Here is a 21,703-nt window from a genome sequence, read left to right as displayed (position 1 = left end):
TAATTAAGCTGTTCGATCAATAAGTGAATTTTCTAAAATCTTTAATTCTACTAGGTCTTTCTCAGTTTTTTTAAACCAATAGGGTTTCATTTTCTGGTTACGGAAAAAGTCTAAGACTTGTTTGGTTACTCTGCTGGAATTCATTCTGAGAAGATGACCACAAAAATTTTCCTTCTTGTATCTGAAAGCTTTTCAGTTTTCTTGTAGAGTGTTTCATTTTTAATGTATATAATTTTAATGTTTTCAAATTTTGGTCCTATGATTTTTCTTAAAATTTTTTTCTCTTTTAAATCAAGTTTCTCCATTTGGCCTTTGACATTCATGTTTAGTGTTTCTGCTGCATACAGTGTTTCTGGCTTAATCACTGTCTTGTAATGTGTAATTTTGGATGCCCATGAAAGGGATTTTTTGTTGTATGTATTTTTTGTTATTTGGAAGGCCAATTGAAGTTTATTTTTTCTGGATTCCATTGCTTTGCTTTCCCCAGCATTCCAACTAATCCCTTATAAGAGATATTTGAATTATTTTACTATTTCAATCTTTTGTTCTTGAACTTTGAGTCATTTACATGAGTGCTTGATGTTTTAAATATCTTAGTTTCTTCAAAGGAGATGTGAAGACCTATTTTAGCTGCTTACTTCTTTAGTTCAAGGATTTGCTCCCATGCTTCTTGCATTGTTTCAGCAAATAGGACCATATCATCTGCAAAAGCAATGCAATTTACTTTAAGGTTGTTCTTTTTGGAACCCAGGCTTATACCACTCTTAACATTTGTGTTCCATTCTCTGACTACTTTCTCAAGTGCACAACTGAACAGCAACGGTGAGAGCCCATGAAAAATGATTCATAGTACCGCTTTCTAAAATATTTCTATAGTTCCTTGAACATTCGTTATAGTGGAAGGAACTCCAGTCCTGAGGACTTCAAGTAAACGATAACGCCCTTATAATTCGGTAATTACTATGAACTTTGCGTCCAGAATCACCTTTCCTGTTACTGAATCTGCTGCTCAGTGCAGATCAATCTCTCATAATTTCCATGCAGGAAGACATGCTACTTCATTTTCTCTCTGCACTTAGCTCACTTATTCTCTTCCCTCTTCTTACCCTTTCTTGTGCACTCCGTCCCCTCCATTTCTCTCACCCACTCACCATTCTTTTATTTATCCCCATGTTTCTCTTTCTTTGTTTTATGACCCTCCGTATCTCTGTCAACCCATTTCTCATTTCTTTTTTCTTTTCCTTTTTTTTTTCAGACATGCCCTATCTTCAGCTTATTCCCTCTCCCTCTCCTACTTTCTTTTCTTTCTCTCTATTCCTCTGTCTCTGATTCCTTCCCCTCCCCACCCATATTTCTCTGTCCCTCTCTGTTTGTTTCTTCATGTATTTGTGACTGTGAGCAGATATACATACACAGCTGTGCACATAGCGTACATGACACTTTTTCCTGTCAAAACAAAATCGATAATTGCTCTTCATGTAAGTGTTGTTCAGGACAAAGATTTTCAGTTGTTTTAAAATTGGAGTATGTGATTCAGGAAAATGTCGGCTAAACTGATCTTTATTGGGAGTGAGACACAGACTGAATGAAAAACTTTTGATAATGATGCCACTGATCCGAATTTATTAACACAGACTGGGCATCCCTTAAGACAGATAACTGAAGAAGACATTACAAAACTGTTCATCTGGTGGATCATCTGGGAGCTCAGTAGTACAGATATTGAAGACATCACCTGCAGAGAGTCGACAGCCCCCATGAAGATGTTGGAGTTGCCTGCAGGGGATTATGTGAAGATCGGTTTCTAGAAAGAAGGAGATCCAGCACTGGGTACATATCCAGAATGGTAGGTGACACGCAGAGGGTAGCTGGTGTTGTTTACATTCACATTGGGCCTGAAGCTATTGGCGCCGAAATTCACACCATACACTCCGATGTTGCCTATGGCCACAGGCTTTCCTTTCTTCTGTGGCTGAGAGGGAATGGTTCTGGGACTGACATATCCAGAATGGTAGGTGCCACGCAGAGGGTAGCTGGTGTTGTTTACATTCACAATGGGCCTGAAGCTATTGGCGCCGAAGTTCACACCATACACTCCGATGTTGCCAATGGCCACAGGCTTTCCTTTCTTCTGTGGCTGAGAGGGGATGGTTCTGGGGCTGACATATCCAGAATGGTAGGTGCCACGCAGAGGGTAGCTGGTGTTGTTTACATTCACAATGGGCCTGAAGCTATTGGCGCCGAAATTCACACCATACACTCCGATGTTGCCAATGACCACAGGCTTTCCTTTCTTCTGTGGCTGAGAGGGGATGGTTCTGGGGCTGACATATCCAGAATGGTAGGTGCCACGCAGAGGGTAGCTGGTGTTGTTTACATTCACAATGGGCCTGAAGCTATTGGCGCCGAAATTCACACCATTCACTCCGATGTTGCCAATGGCCACAGGCTTTCCTTTCTTCTGTGGCTGAGAGGGGATGGCTCTGGGGCTGACACTCCTGGTGTCAAAATTCACGCCATACACTCCGATGTTGCCTACGGCATTAAGCTGTTCATTCTGCTTCAAGTGGCAGGGGTTGGCTGTGGTGGGCGCTGTAGCGGCACTGACGGCGGCCATCAAGGTCAGGATCACCACGGTGAACACCTGCAGGCCAACAACAGTCTTAAAAACTACTCACACTAGACACTGATGGAACTCAATGGAATGACAAGTGAAATCACCATCAAATGGCGATTTGTTCACACTAGATGGAATATAAACTGAAAGTCACTTCGCTCAACTCCAATACAGAGGGATCAAAGGGAGGTGTGGGATACTATCCAAGATTCAAAAAGGTCATATACAATACCAGAATTAAGGAATTATCAGTTACAAAGTGAAGAGACGGCAAAGGTAAGCTTTATGACAGATGCACCTGATAAAGATTTCTTAGTACAGAAACATGAAAGGTTCTGTCCAAATATTTTAATACATCAATTGTAAGCAAAAATACATATACAAAACATTAAATAATGCTTATAGAAAAGTTAGTGATCCTGCCTATCTTATTCACTGCGTTATTTCTTTATAAGTACCAAATCACGTCTAAAATAAATGTAGTTTTCTCCTGCAAGAGGGCTGACTTTTCCACTGTTGAAAAAGATTACTTCATGAAAATTCCTTCAGGTTATTTATGTTATTATTATATACAGTTATATATAGTCATTTATTTGGCTATTACATACCGTGGAGAATTTTTCTCCGTGCATGTGTTGTAAAACTGACATCAAATTTCACTTTCAGATATCTGGATTCTCATGTGGATGCATGCTCTATTCCCATAATGGATCGTTTCCATCGCGTTACGAGATCAAACAACTAATAAAAAAGTCGAATAAGGCGCAAGAGTAGCAATGAAGAGCATAACAGTGTTTTACATTGCATATTATGTGAAGCAAATTGTGTGTAAAACAAAGAAAAGTATACAGTAGGGTGTAACAAAATGATGTGATACAGCTGCTAAGTTACCATGTATTAGGTCGGGTGAATTTCCTATGTCTGGCCATCCTGACTTAGGTTTTCTTTGGTTCCCTTAAGTCATTCTAGACAAATTGCCAGTTAGTTCCTCCATCATCCACAACTGACCGTCGTCTAACCACTAGTCCTACTCTCTTACAGCATATTTGTATACGTTTTGAGACCTTCTTTTTAGTTTTCTTACCATGATATTTCCTATATTACAATGAAATGGTCCTTAGGTGAGTAAATCAAGCAAAAAGTTAAAAAATGTTGCACCATTTCTGTGCATGTATTTATGAGAGGTGTTCAAACTGAAACAAATTATGTACTGGACGTCAAACAACTTTACAATTGATTTGAAGTGGGGTTAATCCAAGACTTGAAAAGTTTGTTTGACTGAACTTCATTGTCTGTGAAGAACCACACATTACTAAGGCTTTTAGTCGTTATGTGATACCATTGTATCGTCCCATCTCTTCTGGCCGCAGTGTGCAGCCCAAATGACAATTGCTCTATGCATAGTGTCCACACAAAAATGTTTCTCTGTACAAGATCAGAGACCTTTGTTGATGTGATGTTTCATTAGAATCCTACTTCTATATCTATACCAAAAAATCATAACGAAATGTGTGGCAGAGGATATTATTTTATGTACTATGTAATTAGTATCTTCCATTTCTATTCGAAGGTAGAATGTGATAGTTATTGCTGTCTGTCCGCTTCTGTGTGATGTATTACACACCAAATTTTATCTACACTACCTCTAGGAGATACATTAGGGATGTTCCGATATTACTGATATGAGTAAATATATACTTCTTAAGCTTTCTAGAGACTATAACTCTTTGCTGCTCCGTGACCTACACCGAGCATGGCCTGTTTAGTAAAAAAATTTTCCTAGGGATAATATTTCAGCTTGCTTCTAAGTATTGGTTTTTCTCTGTTTTTCATTTTATGTATCGAATCCTTCATACAACTACATAATACTTTTAATATTCCCCCTTATAATGTAAATAAGTACTTATCTGTCAAATAAATTATTTAAATATGTACATTAGACTAAATATGTTGATCTTTCCAATATATATAAACTGAGTAGATCCTCTGCGATGTCAAACAGGTCAGAAAAAACAAGACTGCTCAAATACCAAGTAAAATAAATATGCTGATCTGTCTTCCACAGAATCCAAGTGGATGTAAAATAGTTCACCAAAATTTAAACCAAATTTTGATTTTAATATATCAAATAAGTTGTCACAAAACATCTAAATGTTCTTTCTACCTACAGTCTTGGTTTGTGTGACTTTAAATTTAAATAAGAAGGTTAAATGCAGGAGAAAGAAAACACATCACTCTGAAAGCAGAAGAAGAAATACATCTTTACAAAAATTAGATAGACGGCATTGAACCTTACGCTCCTCTTATGACATGAAATAATTCTTTCTTTATGTAACGCGAGCTCAGCTACTGGCCCGTATGTCATAATTGATATGCAGCAAACACGCTGATACAAGACAATGCTGTTGATGATTATCAATGAAAAGAAATAGTTTGAATGATAATAATGATAATAATAGTAATAATAATAATAATAATAATAATAATAATAATGTATTCAGACTTCGTTAAAACATATGCAATGGTTTGACTTACAAATGATGAAATATCTGTAGTGTACAAAGCTTAATTGTCTACAAATGATAGGATAATACACTCAGATACAAAAATTAAGTCGTACTTGACTTAAAAATATTACTATTTTCCAAAGAATTTATTGTAAAAGACTGCTACAATCTTCATGCAGTGACAATCTAGGAAGCAGAAGGTCTGAATTCCAGTTTTCTTTTTTCTCTTAAGAAACGAATATCAAAGTTCTTATAGGCGATTATGACAGAAATTAAATTGATACTCTGAGCTATAAGCTTGTCACTAACATTTTTGATACACAGTGCTTGTTATAAATTATAACATTATTGTGAAAAATTTGTACAGGAGTCAGACTGTGCTTTTACTCAAGCACACAATATTATTCGTATGTATACACATCCGTTAGGTCTACTTAGAAATTCAACAGCGGACTGAAAGGATGTGGGCAGCAATAAATTCTCTACTCTCCTCTAAAACTGAACCTCATTGGTCGTTAAACGTCTTATGTTCCCTAGGGAGTTATTGAATATGTGTGTTCCTGACTAATGGACACTCTTCTCTACAAAAGAAAATGACATTATAACTTTGTGAAGTTTATTCTTATTTGTAGTATGGAGTTCTGTATTCTGATATGTTTGTTTGAATAAGAAGTAAATTGTTAATGAGCAAATTCATTAAGGAATTACTACCTTGATATCCATAGTTGCCGAAACAGGCCCCTGGAGGATGCTCTAGCAGATGATAGAAACTCCATTTAAACCTTGTGTATTTTAGTATCCGCCTGTAAAATGTAACACAAAATACTCGAAGTAGGTCCCTGTGAACTGTACAACCTCTTTGATCGACTATCTGTCAGATAAAATGCTACACGATCTCTGATATTGTCTCTCCTACAGATGAACTTAAGCCTGTCATTCGCATTACTTACAGCTTAGCGTGTGTGCTCGAAGAAATTTCATCCTTGCAGCTGGTCGTCGTTCATACGATAGACGATATTTCTATATAACATCTGATAGTCATCGCCAGGTGAGCCATCAAAGACTTAGACGCAGTACTGCCTAGGTGTAAATAATTACCTCACAGTCACGCATTTTAATAGTTTTCAAATCAATTGCAAAGTTAAAGGAGTATCAAAATTTTGGTCTGAATTAATCATTTAAAGCCGGCCCGGTTGGCTGAGCGGTTCTAGGCGCTACAGTCTGGAAACGCGTGACCGCTACGGTCGCAGGTTCGAATCCTGCCTCGGGCATGGATGAGTGTGATGTCCTTAGGTTAGTTAGGTTTAAGTAGTTCTGGGTTCTACGGGGCTGATGACCTCAGATGTTGAGTCCTATAGTGCTCAGAGCCATTTGAACCATTTTTCTATCATTTAAAACATAGTGGACTGTCAGACAAGATTTACTGTTTATGGTAAAACATTGTCATTCACTTTTGGGGCATTGATAACAATCTGTGCTACATACCTGCTCCAAGTACGGCCTTTTGTAATCTGTTTGCAACAATCATAGGAATAGCGCTTATAGTAACCACATTAAAACACCATCTTACACCGTTCACAATTTTCGAATGCCTGGCCCAAGAGGTGGCGCTGTGGGTGAGATCCTTGCATCGCATTTCAAACTAGCGTCCTGATATCCAGATTCATCTTTTCAATACGTTTCATAAAATCACTTAGGGCATTCGTCGGGATGCGTCTTTTGAAGTTAACACTTTAGAATTCCTTCGCTGCCCTTCCCCAATGAGAGCTTACGTACTGCCGGCAATGACCTGGTCATAGACTTGGCGTTAGGCCCTAATCATCTCAGTTACTTTGAAAATGACATGGAACACCTCAAAATTGATTGCACAGACTATGAATTTGCGTCAACAGCTATCTCAGCCTTTATATTTAATCATACTTTGAATACTTCGAGTAATGTGGAATTCACAGTGAAAGTGTCCCCTTCAGGGATACGTAGAAATTTCAGTCTCTGACGCACATATTACATTAAAATATTACATCCATTAACATTATTGCGAAAATATATTTTTGTGACTATAAACACTCGAAGTGACTGGTTAAAATTATACAATTGCTGTGGATCGTAAAAATTAATGCATTTCGTTTAGTGCTGAACTTAGATCAAAGATGACTGCCGAGCGAGATAGAGAGGTATATTTAGTCTACCAAACGTACGTACCTAATATTAAATAGTGTTAAATTTATTTAGTTTTGTGTACTTGATCTTGTTTTTCTTCTTGTCGCACAAGGAAGTGCTTAGCTTTCCTATTTGCTTTTTATTGATAGAATTTGTGTTCTTGCACAATGTATAATTATTATTAAGTATTGCAGTAAGCTTGGTATTTTCGAACCTTATTCTGAGGCTGGAACGGGGAGGCTAGGTCTCATGTAAGGTACCATCGGTTCAGACGCTACCATGTCAGAACTTATGGTGCTGTACTTCCCAAACGAGCAATGAACTTTTTCCAATCAGGTAGAGTTTTAAGTATAGCGCACCTGGAAGGCAGCTCGCTCTCTTGGCTACTGGCCTTGGCATTTGTCGCATCGCTTTGGAGAGATTTAAATTTACCGCAGTACCTCCCCCTGTGTAGCACCTCTGAACCCCTTCTTTCCAATAAATCAGTTTGGTATGAAGTTTACCGTTAAGTTCAAAGCCTGCCGTCTTACCTGCACTATTGACGTGACCACTCTGTACGGCACTAAGTTCCTAACTGTAAACTTTCTGCCTGTAATTACTACTAAAGAACGTGCAGAACGATATATATACACGGAATGTGCTATATTTTATTATGGCGCAAGGGCAAGCTGAACAGCGCTGTTGCCCAATGCTGGCAACGTCCAGTGCTTTCAATGTGTCATGTGCACTGCCAGGCGTGACTGCAAGGAATAAACAGTTATCGTTTCTACGTGGCTGGCGGAAGTTCGGCACATGAATTACTGCTGTTCATTGAAACTGCCTAAGTAGGACACAACAGACACCGGCAAATCAGCTGTGCACGCCTTGTGGAATCAGGTAGCTCACCACGTGGACTGCTATCTCCTGCTTGTAGTGGTGGGTCGTGGGTTCCGACACTGCTCCGCCACAGGTCGACCAGTCTTCACAAGGTGTTCGTTGCAGCGGAGTGTCGTGGGATTGGATCACGTTCTGTCACAGGTTGACCACATACTGCCATGTTTTCGTTGTAGCAGAGGTTCTTGGGATCGGGTCATGCTTCGCCACGGGTCGAACACTCAATGCCAGCCACTTGTGCTCCACCGTGACATTGTTCTCGTCACAACCGGAAGACACGTACCGTCAGTGGCGAACTGATGTTATTCTGGACCGCACTGATGAGTGAAGGATCTCGTGGGAGAAGTAGATCGTTTTAGGATAAATCCTGAAAATAGTTTCCAGCGCCTAAAGAGAATCTCCTGCTATTTAAAGAAAATGTGAATCAGTCACTCGCAAGACTGACTGTAATGCACCAAATGACAAACTTGCACTACTGGCAAGTAAAATTGCTACACTAAGAAGAAATGCAGATGATAAACGGCTATGCATTGCGCAAGTATATTATACTAGAACTGACATGTGATTACATTTTCACGCAATTTGGGTGCATATGTCCTGAGAAATCAGTATCTAGAACAACCACCTCTGGGCGTAATAACGGCCTTGATACGCCTGGGCATCGAGTCAAACAGAGCTTGGATGGCGTGTACAGGTACAACAGCCCATGCAGTTTCAATACGATACCACAGTTCATCAAGAGTAGTGACTGGCGTATTGTGACGAGCCAGTTGCTCGGCCACCATTGACCAGACGTTTTCAATTGGTGAGAGATCTGGAGAATGTGTTGGCCAGGGCAGCAGTCGAACATTTTCTGTATTCAGAAAGGCACGTACAGGACCTGCAACATGCGGTCGTGCATTATCCTGCTGAAATGTCGGATTTTGCAGGGATCGAATGAAGGGTGGAGCCACGGGTCGTAAAACATCTGAAATGTAACGTCCACTGTTCAAAGTGCCGTCAATGCGAACAAGAGGTGACCGAGACGTGTAACCAATGGCACCCCATACCATCACGCCGGGTGATACGCCAGTATGGCGATGACGAATACACGCTTCCAATGTGCGTTCACCGCGATGCCAACAAATTCGGATGTGACCATCATGAAGCTGTAAAGAGAACCTGGATTCATCCGAAAAAATGACGTTTTGCCATTCGTGCACCCCGGTTCGTCGTTGAGTACACTATCGCAGGAGCTCCTGTCTGTGAAGCAGCGTCAAGGGTAACCGCAGCCATGGTCTCCGAGTTGATAGTCCATGTTGCTGCAAACATCGTCGAACTGTTCGTGCAGATGGTTTTTGTCTTGCAAACGTCCACATCTGTTGACTCAGGGATCGGGACGTGGCTGCACGATCCGTTACAGCCATGCGGATAAAATGCCTGTCATCTCGACTACTAGTGATACGAGGCAGTTGGGATCCAGCACGGCGTTCCGTATTACCGCCCTGAACCCACCGATTCCATATTGTGCTAACAGTCATTGGATCTCGATCAACGCGAGCAGCAATGTCGCGATACGATGAACCGCAATCGCGATAGGCTACAATCAGACCTTTATCAAAATCGGAAACGTGATGGTACGCATTCCTCCTCCTTACACGAGGCATCACAACGACGTTTCACCAGGCAACGCCGGTCAACTGCTGTTTGTGTATGATGAATCGGTTGGAAACTTTCCTCATGTCAGCACGTTGTATGTGTCGCCACCGGCGCCAGCCTTGTGTGAATGCTCTTGAAAGCTAATCACTTGCACATCACAGCGTCTTCTTCCTGTCGGTTAAATTTCGCGTCTGTAGCACGTCATCTTCGTGATGTAGCAATTTTAATGGCCAGTAGTGTACTACAAAGAAAGAGAAACCAGTGGAAAAATTAACATGAGGTATTTCATAGCGTACAAAGAGCAGATATGACACATACCTAAGATAACTTTCAACCTTTAGTAAAAATTTATCAGAAGCAAAAGACGTTAAAATAAAAACTCTTTATGGTAGCATATTGGGATTAGTACAGTTCGTCATGTACATGAATGACTTTCTCACTATTGTTAGTCATGAGAAAAAAAATCACTTTCTTGATCTCAGCAAATCATAGTCACCAGGAAACCAAGAGAACTGCCTGCAGAGGATACTAAGTAAACAGTCAAAGAGGTTTACAGTTGGTCAATTACTTGTTCTTCAAGAGACGTCATTCAACTAAACGCCGATGGCATCTCTACAGGCTGTATAACAAACGCAAAATTCCTTGGGATGAATACTGATTCTCGACTAAAGTGGTGCGAATACACAAAGATATTTGCAAACAGAACGTAATCAGTATGTTATGCCCTTAAACTACTGTCATCAGTGTGTAATTCTGATGTGTGGCATTCATGTTTGGGCAGAAAATGCACTATGTTTAAAAACAAAATTTGAGCCACGGAAAAGTGCCGTATGAATTGTAACCAAAAGTAGCAATCGATCTCACTAAAAAGCGTGTTCGAAACATTGGGTATTTTAAACGAACCGTGTGAGTATATTTATCAATCAGATGTACAATAAAAATAACGTCAACAGTTATTGCACAAACAGCTCTGTCCGAGACCATGGAACAGGATATACTCTGAGCTTACATTTACCAAAAAGGAATAAACATAAATCTCAAAACGGCATTTTATGTGAAGGAATAAAACTGTTTAGTAAATTGCCAAACGAAATTGAAGATATTGATGAAACATGGTTATTTAGAAACATTTAAAAAGTACCTGTTAACCAATACATTCTAAACAATAAATAACTATTTAGATAACACAGATAAGATGTTCCGAAGGAATTGAAACACAAATAAACAATGTCATTCTTGGAACTTTCGCGGTGTGAACAGTATTTCAAGAAATTTCGGGACTGCAGCCGGATAACGTCGACTTCTTGCCACGATGTTTCGGCTGACAACCATTCAGTCATCTTCAGGTGAGTGTTTTGCACTGAAGATTCCTGGTTCACATCGCTAGCTTTATACAAAAAATTTACGCAAACACGCATGCTCAAAGGCAGCCGCTAAATGAGCAACCTCTGTCGATTTACTCGCTCTCTTCGACTACCTCTCCATCTACGGCACCCAGACGCATGTGTAATGAGATACTACATTTGCGCTCTCAGTCGGAATGTGAAATCACGGGGTTAAAATTCAGGACTCAAAATGGGTAAATATTAAAGGTCACTGGATACGTCACTGGACATAAAATGATTTCTTTCTGAAGAAATTAAAGGTATCACCGAATCCCCCCACGCTTTATCTAATTGAAAGCGGTTATTAGTAAGTTCTTGAGCTAGACGAATTTCCTCCTATTACTTAATAAATGAATCTGTAGAGGATCTAGTCGAGGTCAACACATCCTTGGCAGAGTAATCCTTGGACTGTCCTGTGAAGATACTGACTTAGGTTAAGACTGACTTACTTGGCTGCGTAAGGCGAGTGTGGCGGAGTAGACTCTTAATGGAAGGGAAGTCATTCTTCAGGTTTTCATCAACATGTCCAAAATATTCCAACGCACACGCGTAACAAGACGTGACAATGAACGCTGTGCCAGAATAATAGCGACCCCGAGAACTTCGTAGTGAAAGGGAAGCATTAAACCGATGCTAGCTCAACACGTATCATGAAATAGAGAATGACGTGGCGTATGGTAAAAGAACTGTACTCGCATTCTGGAGGCGCAGTGTTCAACATCCGTTATCTCATCCCGCCGTGAGGTATGGAAGCTTTACCCAGATCAATCTTGAACAGTTTATTAGATAAGTCCACGGCTGATTTCCGTTAACAGTTTCACCTACAGGTCTTAAGTACAGGATACATGCAATTAAAGTAGTCCACCTCCCATTCGAATATGAATGCAACATTTCGATTCTGAAATTGAGTAAACAGCTACAACAATGGACAGTTTTCTGCAATAATCGATTGTTACCATCCTTCTGTCAGCATTTCAGTTTATTTCATGAACGAAGTTAAGAGCTTTTCTTTGCGGTCTGCAAACTGACTTTCTCGATAGAAGAAAGAAATGAAATAGTTGAAATATGTGTGAAAACAGGTTCGATTAAGGTAACTTGCAAAATTTTCGGGGCCAGGTATTCGGATAGTTAACTACCAACAAAGAGAGCACTATAGAGTCCACATAAGAACTGGCTGCACCAACGGATCTGCTCAAAATGGAAACGCCAAAGAATTCCTTCAGTTTGCAGACAAGAAGTTATTCCAGACATTCGCAGAAGAATTGTTCAGAACCCAAAGAAGTCTACATGTAAACTGGCCCAATATTGTACACTCGTTGATGAAACATGAGCATAAAGACTGACGTCTCTTCAGATATGGATCAAGTACGGTATGTAATGAAAAAATGAACCTCACACACTATAAGAGCGGTGTGATGCTTAATAGCTTTTCTGCTATGGCTTACATGGGCTAGATGACAATAGCTCTTTGGTCTGTAGACCGAAATTTCTGTCTTTTTCTCCGACGATGATACGACTAGAGGCACCATGTATTACAACATTTGTGCTGCTGCTCGTAAATGAGATGTTTGTACTAATTGTCTCTCAGTGGTACGAGGTTCAAGTCTCAATCCAATATGCGGTCTTGTCTCCTACTGATCACTTCTGTTACCTCTGGCCACGAACTCCTAACTGCTAAAGTGGAAAAAGGCCCAATTTTTAGGAAGCTACGAAGATATGGAATACTGTGCTACATTGCTATGATATTCAGCCTTACGTACGGTCTTTTTTTTCTTTCGTTTGGAGATGCATGATTAGTAAAATGTAACTGCCCACAAGTACATTAGTTTCGCTGCAAATTTGTTGTTGTAGACGTATATTAAAGATTAACCGAACGTGTGAAAAGTGACGTGAAAAATTACTGAATAGAACAGGAGGTGGCAAGCCTCTATGGGGTAGTTGCTATGAGAAATAAAATGGATCTAAGGTATAAACGAATATTAACAATTATTTTTGCCCTGGGAGGATATAAAAACGGCTGTTCAGAATTGCAATCCAGTGTTCCTAACATCAATGTGTTGGTGTACTCTAGACTAAATCTTATGTATGAATGTTTTGACGTTCCTGGAAGCAAGGAGCTCTTCAGCGATTCGTCGCATATTCAACAAAAGCGACTCAGCTGAACTGCAGCTCACACTGTCACGCACTATATTGGTTAGATGGTAGGTGGATTTGCGACAGACAACTCTGTCGCCGACAGACAGTGCTATTGTTTACCGGTACGTGGTTTGCTAGGGAATATTTCAATGGTAAAATAAGATCGTTGAAATATAAAGCGAATGCACAACATAAGCAAAAATAGCATCATGCGCAATGAAGCCACAACCGTTTTCATTATCCGTGAACGAATCGTCATATAGGTCAGCACTACCGTCAGATTTTCCTCTTTCCATGATACAGTCGAAGAAAAACAACGCCTTTGGATGATTCATGATAAATGCAAAACTAATAGGACAAGATTACCACTTCATGTGTGAACGAAAACTCACTTTAAAAGTAGAGAAATAAATAAGGCTGAAAGCAAATCGAAAGAAACTGTTAGTATTTGATTACAATCTCAGTGGTAAGGAATGGAGCCTTTCATAACACTTGGGATGTGGGAAACACCATGTAGTGGAGCGGCAGCCGCCGAGCTGAGAGCACGCGCAGCAGGCCAGCAGTAGCACTTCTGTGATCAACTGTAAAATTAATCGTACTTCTTTTTCAGCATAAGTCTTGTGAATATCCTTGTGTAGGGCGGCTTCCTAGTTTAAATTTTCCGTGTAGAGAAACTTATTTCGGTTTATTTCAGTCTCAGAGTACAGTGAAAAATCTGCACACCAACTTTTAGTTTTACTTTATTCTCCTCTGGTATATTTTCTAACTCAATAGCGCCATTTGAGACCATATGTCCGTTTTATACACAGTTCGATATGGCTAGGGACTGTGCTTGTTGTGAGCGGACACAAGGAGAGTGGGCTGCTGTGCGTAAACAGGTAAACAGCTAATGCTCGAAGTTGCGGTGACGTCAGGGCACCAGTGACGAGGTTTACGACACCTTTGGTGCCACTGGAATTCCCTGGTGATCCGGACGTCGCTGTTTCGATACCACTGGAGTCCCCTGGTGACCCGGGCGTCGATACGCAACATCTCAAAGGTCCGTCCTCACTCCAGAGTGGGTGGAAAACAGTGGTGAGTTCGCGTGTCACTGGGCGAAAGGCGGAAGAGGGAGCAGGCCATGCGGCTAGCTCCCTACGTCTTAATAACAGATACGAGGTGCTTCTCAGTGTTGATGATAACTGTGAGACAGCACGGGATGACTCTCCTGTTGGGCCAGCGGTCGATTTTCCTGCCCAGTCGGGACAAGTACAGAAGCTGGGAATGCTAGTTATTGGGAGCTCCAAGGCGGGTGATGGAGCCCCTCGGGGAGCTAGCAGGCAAGGCGGGAAAGAATTACAGTGTGCATTCTGTATGTTTGCTGGAAGGTCTCGTTCGTGATATAGAGGAGGCATTGCCAGCGGCTATCGAGGGCACTGGACGCAACTGGTTGCATGTAGTGGCACATGTCGTCACGAATGACGCCTGCCGCTTGAGTTCTCACGCCATCCTCGGCTCCTTTGGTGAAGTCAACGAGGAACGCACGCAGGGTACAGGCTAAGCTGTCTATTTGTAGCATCGTACCCAGCGTTGATAACTGTCGTCTGGTTTGGAGAAGAGCGGAAGATCCAAACCAGAGCATCAGACGCCTCTGCGACCGTATCTGATGCGAATTTCATGACTTCCACTATCGGGTGTAGAATTGTAGGGTTCCCCTTAACAGGTCAGGCGAGCACTACACGCAGGAAGCGGGTACTAGGGCAACGAAGTATGTGTGGTGTGCACATGGGGCTTTTTTAGGTTAGAGGACCCCTCCCTTGGGAGCAAAGACAATTTTCCTGTTACGTCACCCACTGCGACCTCAGAGAATCTTGTTCCTCACATATCAGAGATAGGAAAGATTAATATGAATTTAGTAAATTGCAGAAGCATCCAAGGGAAGGTCCCAGAATTAGAGTCGCTGACTGAAGGAATAATGGACAGATAGTGCTGGAAACACAAACTTGGTTGAAGCCAGACGTCAATGACAAGGAAATCCAAAATTCAGACTCGAATGTTTATCGCAAGGATAGGTTAGTTGACAATGTTAGCGGCGTCTTTATAGCAGTAAAAATTCAATAAAATCTACTGAGGTTAGCATGGTTTCAGAATGAGAATTAATCTGCTTGAAACTGAGTGTCAAAGAACTCTCAAAAATGGTGAACGGATGCTTTTATAGACCACATGGGTCAGGACCTGTAGTTGTAGAGCGCTTCCGACAAAACTTGCAGAATATCATTAGGAATTTTCCTGATCATCGTGACTTCAACTTGGCAGGTATACATTGGGAGTGTAGCGCCATTAAAACTGGTGCCAGAGACAGGAAATGGTGTGGCGTTGCTCTGGATGTCTTGTCCGAAAATTACCTTGAGCAGACAGTTAGAGAACCAACTCGTGAGCGTGACGTCTTGGACCTCCTGGCAACGAACAGACCTGAACTTATCGAATCGGTTAACGTAGAGGAAGGTATCAGTGATGATAAGGCTGTCACAGCATCTATGACGACGGGTCCTACAAAGATTGTTAAGAAAGGTAGAAAGATATATTTGCTCAACAATGGTGACAGGATACAAATTTCAGAATATTTCAGCAGTCAGCGCCAAATATTCAGTGATGAGGACGAAGATGTGGAACACAAATGGAAAAAATTCAAAGGCGTCGTTCAGTATGCCCTAGACGAGTATGTTCCGAATAAGGTTTTAAGGGATGGGAGAGATCCACCATAGTTTAATAGCCGTGTTAGAAAAGCGCTATGTACACAAAGAGCACTTCATCACACACTAAAGAGAAGTAAAAATCTAACTGACAAACCAAAGCTGAACGAAGCGAAAATGAGCGTAAGGAAAGCAATAAGAGAAGCGTTCAAGGATATTGAAAATGAGACGTTGTCAACCGACCTGAGTAAAAACCCTAAGAGATTTGATTGTATGTAAAATCAGTAAATGGGTCAAAAGTATCTATTCATTCTCTCTGCGGCCACACCGGTATCGATACGGAAGAAAGGCCGATATACTGAATTTGGTCTTCCGAAGTTGTTTCACCGCGGAAAATCGTAGCACTGTCCCTTCTTTCAATTGTCGTAGAACGTCGAAACGGCAGATATTGAGATAACCGATGGCGGAACTGAAAACCAGCTCCAATCGCTTAGTAGTGGAAAGGAGTCATGACCAATGGCATACCCATGAGGTCTATAAGGATTATGCGAAAGAACTTGCTCCCCACCAAGCGGTAATTTATCGTAGATCCCTTGAGCAACGAAAAGTACCTCACAACTGGAAAAACAGCGCAGGCCATTCCCGTTTTTGAGAAAGGCCGTAAGGCAAGTCCAAACAATATATCGTTGACGTCAGTCTGTTGTAGAATTATGGGACAAGTTTTATGCTCAACAACTATGACTCTTTGGAAAATGAGCATAACCTCTATAAAAATCAACATACATTCCGCAAACAGATATCCTACGAAAGTCAGCTCGCTCTTTTCCTTCATGCGATCCACACCGCAGTGGAAAATGCCGCTCAGGTTGATGCTGTGTTCTCTAAAGCATTTGACACCGTCCCGCACTGCCGTTTAATGAAAAAAATTGGAGCTTACGGAGTACCGGAGCAGACCTGCGATTGGATTCAAGACTTTCTTGCAGATAGCCCTCAACACATCGCTCTTAACGGAACTAAATCGACAGATGTAAAGGTAATATCCGGAGTACCGCAGGGAAGTGTGATAGGACTCTTGTGTTTACAGTATATACAAATGATCTAGTAGAAAGTGTTGGGTGCTCTTTAAGGTTATTCGCAGATGACGCTGTAGTCCATACCAAAGTAGCAACGCCAGAAGATAGTAAGAATTTTCAGGACGGCCTGCAGAGAATAGATGAATGGTGCAGACTCTGGCAGTTGACCATGAACTTAAATAAATATAACATATTGCGCACACATAGGGAAAGAAATCCACTACTGTTCAGCTACACTATTGATGACAAACAGCTGGAGACAGCGCCTGCCCTAAATTATTTAGGCGTAACAATCCAGAGCGACCTTCAGAGGAATCAAACAGATAGTGGGAAAAAGAGACACCAGACTCAGATGCATCGGAAGAATCTTAAGGACATGCAACTCTTCCACGAAAGGAGTGGCTTATAAGGCGCTTGTCTGTCCCATTCTTGAGTATTGTTCATCTATCTGGGATCCGTATCTGGGAGGACTGATAGAGGAGACAGAGAAGATCGAACGAAGAGCGGCGCATTTCGTCAAGGGATCGTTTAGCTGGCGAGCGAGCGTTACTGATATGCTAAACAAACTCCACTAGCAGACGTTACAAGAGAGGTGTTGTGTATCACGGAGAAATTTGCTATTGAAATTAGGGGACAGCATTTTCAGGAGAAGTCAGACAACACATTACTTCCCCCAATGTACCGGGTGATCAGAAAGTCAGTATAAATTTGAAAACTGAATAAATCACGGAATAATGTAGATAGAGAAGTACAAATTGACACACATGCTTGGAATGACACGGGTTTTATTAGAACCGAAAAAAACAAAAGTTAAAAAAATGTCCGACAGATGGCGCTTCATATGATCAGAATAGCAATAATTAGCATAACAAAGTAAGACAAAGCAGATGTTCTTTATAGGATATACTCAATATGTCCACCATCATTCCTCAACAATAGCTATAGTCGAGGAATAATGTTGTGAAAAGCAATATAAAGCATGTCCGGAGTTACGGTGAGACATTGGCGTCGGATGTTGTCTTTCAGTATCCCTAGAGATGTCGGTCGATCACGATACACCTGCGACTTCAGGTAACCCCAAAGCCAATAATTGCACAGACTGAGGTCTGGAGACCTGGGAGGCCAAGCATGACGAAAGTGGTGCCTGAGCACACGATCATCACGAAACGACGTGCGCAAGAGATCTTTCACGCGTCTAGCAATATGGGGTGGAGCGCCATCCTGCATAAACATCGTACGTTCCAGCAGGTATTTGTCAGCCAGGCTGTGGATGATTTGATTCTGTAACATATCGGCGTATCTCTCACCCGTCACGGTACCAGTTTTGCCGTCCAGCGCCATCTGTCGGACATTTTGTGAACTTTGTTTTTTTTGTTCTAATAAAACCCCATGTCATTCCAAGCATGGGTGTCAATTTTTACCTCTCTATCTACATTATTCCGTGGTTTATTAAGTTTTCAAATGTATACTGACTTTTTGATCAGCCGGTACATCTCTCGTATTGACCAGGAGAAAATTCGATAAATTAGAGACAATACTGAGGCTTACCGACAATCATTCTTCCCACTCACTGTTTGCGAATGGAACAGGGTTGGAGGGATCAGGGAGTGGTACCGAAAGTACCCTCCGCCACACACCATTAGGTGGCATACGGAGTATGATGTAGCTGTAGATGATGTAGATATAGACGAACCGATATGATATGAAACCAACACAGATAATCAGTTGTAGGCTAGACAAATAGAGCTCTCACGTTTATCTAGGAGGTCATGCTAGGATCCTGAAAGGTCGGTTTAGTTTACATCAGAGTGTAGAACAGGCCGTTTGGAAATGTTGTGATAATGTGTGTAATTCTCACAATATGTTTTGTGACGAAATGAGGTATATGCAGGCGAGGAATTATTTCTAGAGTGCAGTGTACGTACAGGTGTCAAAAGGCTTCTAAACGACGAAAGGGAGCATTTGGACAGACTCGAATACGGTATGTATTAAGACATGATACACTTGACAAAAAAATGGTAATAGCTCTTTTGAAATTTGGCATTACAGTACACGTAACAGTTACGCGTTTCTAAGTTCTCATGAAAAAAAGGATGTGCCATATGAGGTACTATCGAGACAAAACCAGAGTGGTTCCCTATGCTGAGCGGTAGCATCCGCAATCTGTCGCATACTTACGGCGTTCATGTTGGCTGGATGAGGATGTACGACGGCGAGGGCCGTGTGTGTCTTCCTCTCATGGCATCTGTTCTTTTATATGTATTCGGCTGCTGATGCTGGCCTCGGAGTGCTTTTTTGTCGCCCAAACGAAGAATCACGGAGGACGAAGGTGGGAGCGACAAGTCGCTATCACGATGTGGTTTGCCTCCCATCCTCCAGTTTTACGGTGCAGAACTCGTTTTGTTGTTTTCGCACAAAGGCTCTCGTAGCTAGCACCCAATTCTGAGAAGCATGACTTAAGAACGCCACATGTTGAGCTGGCGCAGCGCTACAAGTATTGCGTGTGAAGTGACGGTCAAGAGTGACGTCAAAAAGCGGATATCAGATGGTAATGAAAATTAGCGCAGTTACAGAATGCATTTTAAATCTGTAACGCAGTTAGGATCTGTGTACAGTAAGAATTGTACGTTTGTACTTCATTTCCTCTAAAGCCATGTCTTTCTCGGCCATCCTAAATCTCTTTTTCCTTTTAGTTTAGAAAGAATTACTTCTTCAATTATACTCCCTTCTCGCATTCTCTAGTAATGTTGTGCTCAACTTATATATACTCTACTTTTCCATTCACACATTATAGCCTTACACGAAATTTTCCTCTGTCAAAATTGTTAAGTACTTCTTGTCCCATTGATTTCAATGACTTTGCTTAAAACTCTGGTTTCAGCCGACTGTATTCCTCTTTTGTAATTCTAAGTCCTGGATTCATTTGTACTTGTTACCGTAGGGGTAGATATTACTTTGTAATATTTCAACTTCATATTCTTCTTTCACTTGTAAAATTGTTTTAATTACACTGTATTGTAGATCACTTGAAACGTAGCTGATTTAGCTTGTGACGTTGTTTTAAAATAAATGGCCATATCATACTATGGATACTTCCTCTTCCTGTCTGTTGCTATGTGTGAGATTCCTGAAGACTGCCCAAAAGACTTTCTGGTCAGATTTGATGTTGTTTCGTTGCTTACCAAAGTGCCGCTCAATGATTCGCGGGATTATATCAGTTCCATTTCCCCGCAATAAATCATGCATATCTCACTAAGGGTTATTTCATGTGGAATAGCAACCTCTACGAACAATAGGAAGTCGTTGGTGCGGGTTGTCCGTTTAGTGCAGTGGTGGCCAACTTCTTCGTGGAACATTTCGAAGCACAGGCGCTGGACTTGGTTCCTTTAAACGTAAGGTGTTGTGCAGATACGCCGATAGTACCTTCGTTTTATGGAGCCATGTTGAGGAACAGCCTCTGTGCCACCACAAAATTAACTATGAGGTAGAAAATGAACAATAGTGATCCTTTCTATCTGTGCTGGTTACGAGTAATGGCGATAACCAGAAATGTAGCGAGTATCGAAAACTCTCACATACCAAATGTCAAATATTCACCCGTGTCAGGAAAGAAGATGATTAACACGCTACTAACGAGCACAAGACGAGTATGTGACCCGCAGCACCTCAGACATGAGACACAACAACTGGAAAGGATTCACAGTGTCAGCGGGTACTCCATCAGTTACTTAAGAAGAGTCATAGAATCAAACACTCGGCGAGGTAACACGTCGGAAGAACAAGAGACGTCTAACATGGCCTATCTGCTGTACATCCCCATGGTGACAAGAATGCGCTGTATATTACGCAGACACCGCGTAGAAACCCTTTATAAAACCACACAGAAAGTCAAAGGATGTCTCAGGTCGAGAAAAAGGACGCTGTTGCAAAGTTGGGAATGTACCGCATATCACACACATGTGGTTACGTCTGTGGTGGAATGACTGCACGATCAATCAACACCAAGATCACCGAACATAGGCGCTATTGTGGGGTGGGATAGATGGAGAAATCGGCCATCACAGAGAAGGCCACATTATAAAATTCGCCGACACGAAAGTTCTTGATGTGGAGAAGAGCTGTAACATCTGCTTGTTCAGGAAGCTATAGAAATCCACGAACTTGACATAAGCTTCTACAAAAAAGAGGAAATCGTCAAGGTGAACGAGTCCTGGATTACGTGCTGCAGCGAATGACCGTTGCAGATAGCAAACGGAGAACGCAGCGGTAAAGACCAAGGAAAAGGCCTCCAGCTTTGGCACACCATGGACATGAAATCTGCGGCTACGACCTCCACTGAAGGCCGCCACAGGCAATGGAGGGTGAAGCTTTGACAAATCCAGCCACTCGTACTGGCGAAACGTCAGAAAAATCATCCAGCAAATTTCGGTGCGAAGAACCCAAGACAGAAGGTAACAGGCAATTTTTCAACAATTGGCCACGGAAGCCTCACCAAGTTTGCTACAGACAGTTATAATAGTTATAATAACGAGAGGAAAGCCTAAAATACAAGAATGGACTGAAGAACTTATTTTTCTTCTGGCATATGAAGTGTTCAAACAACAGCCGAATGATGTCTATGACCCCCCGCGACATTTTGACT

At 41.5% G+C, this 21,703-nt stretch overlaps 1 protein-coding gene across 2 annotated transcripts; it reads right to left on the bottom strand.

Moving 5' to 3' along the window:
• Positions 1–1,532: 1,532 nt before the first annotated feature.
• On the bottom strand, positions 1,533–19,279 carry LOC124711745. 2 transcript variants are annotated; one of them, XR_007005511.1, is made up of 3 exons: positions 19,240–19,279; positions 1,696–2,644; positions 1,533–1,664 (listed from the first exon to the last, which is right to left on the bottom strand). XR_007005511.1 is itself a non-coding variant. In XM_047241957.1 (2 exons), the coding sequence occupies exons 1-2, from the start codon at positions 19,246–19,248 to the stop codon at positions 1,805–1,807; spliced, it is 849 nt and encodes a 282-aa protein (XP_047097913.1). In that variant the 5' UTR covers positions 19,249–19,279; the 3' UTR covers positions 1,533–1,804. The 2 variants fall into 2 exon arrangements, 1 of the variants encoding a protein (XP_047097913.1); XM_047241957.1 differs by having other exon boundaries at positions 1,533–2,644.
• Positions 19,280–21,703: the final 2,424 nt, after the last annotated feature.

This window comes from Schistocerca piceifrons, chromosome 8, assembly GCF_021461385.2.
Source record: "Schistocerca piceifrons isolate TAMUIC-IGC-003096 chromosome 8, iqSchPice1.1, whole genome shotgun sequence".
Taxonomy (NCBI): domain Eukaryota; kingdom Metazoa; phylum Arthropoda; class Insecta; order Orthoptera; family Acrididae; genus Schistocerca; species Schistocerca piceifrons.
Note: the sequence above shows the minus strand (reverse complement) of the source record. Positions and strands in the feature narration are given on the sequence as shown.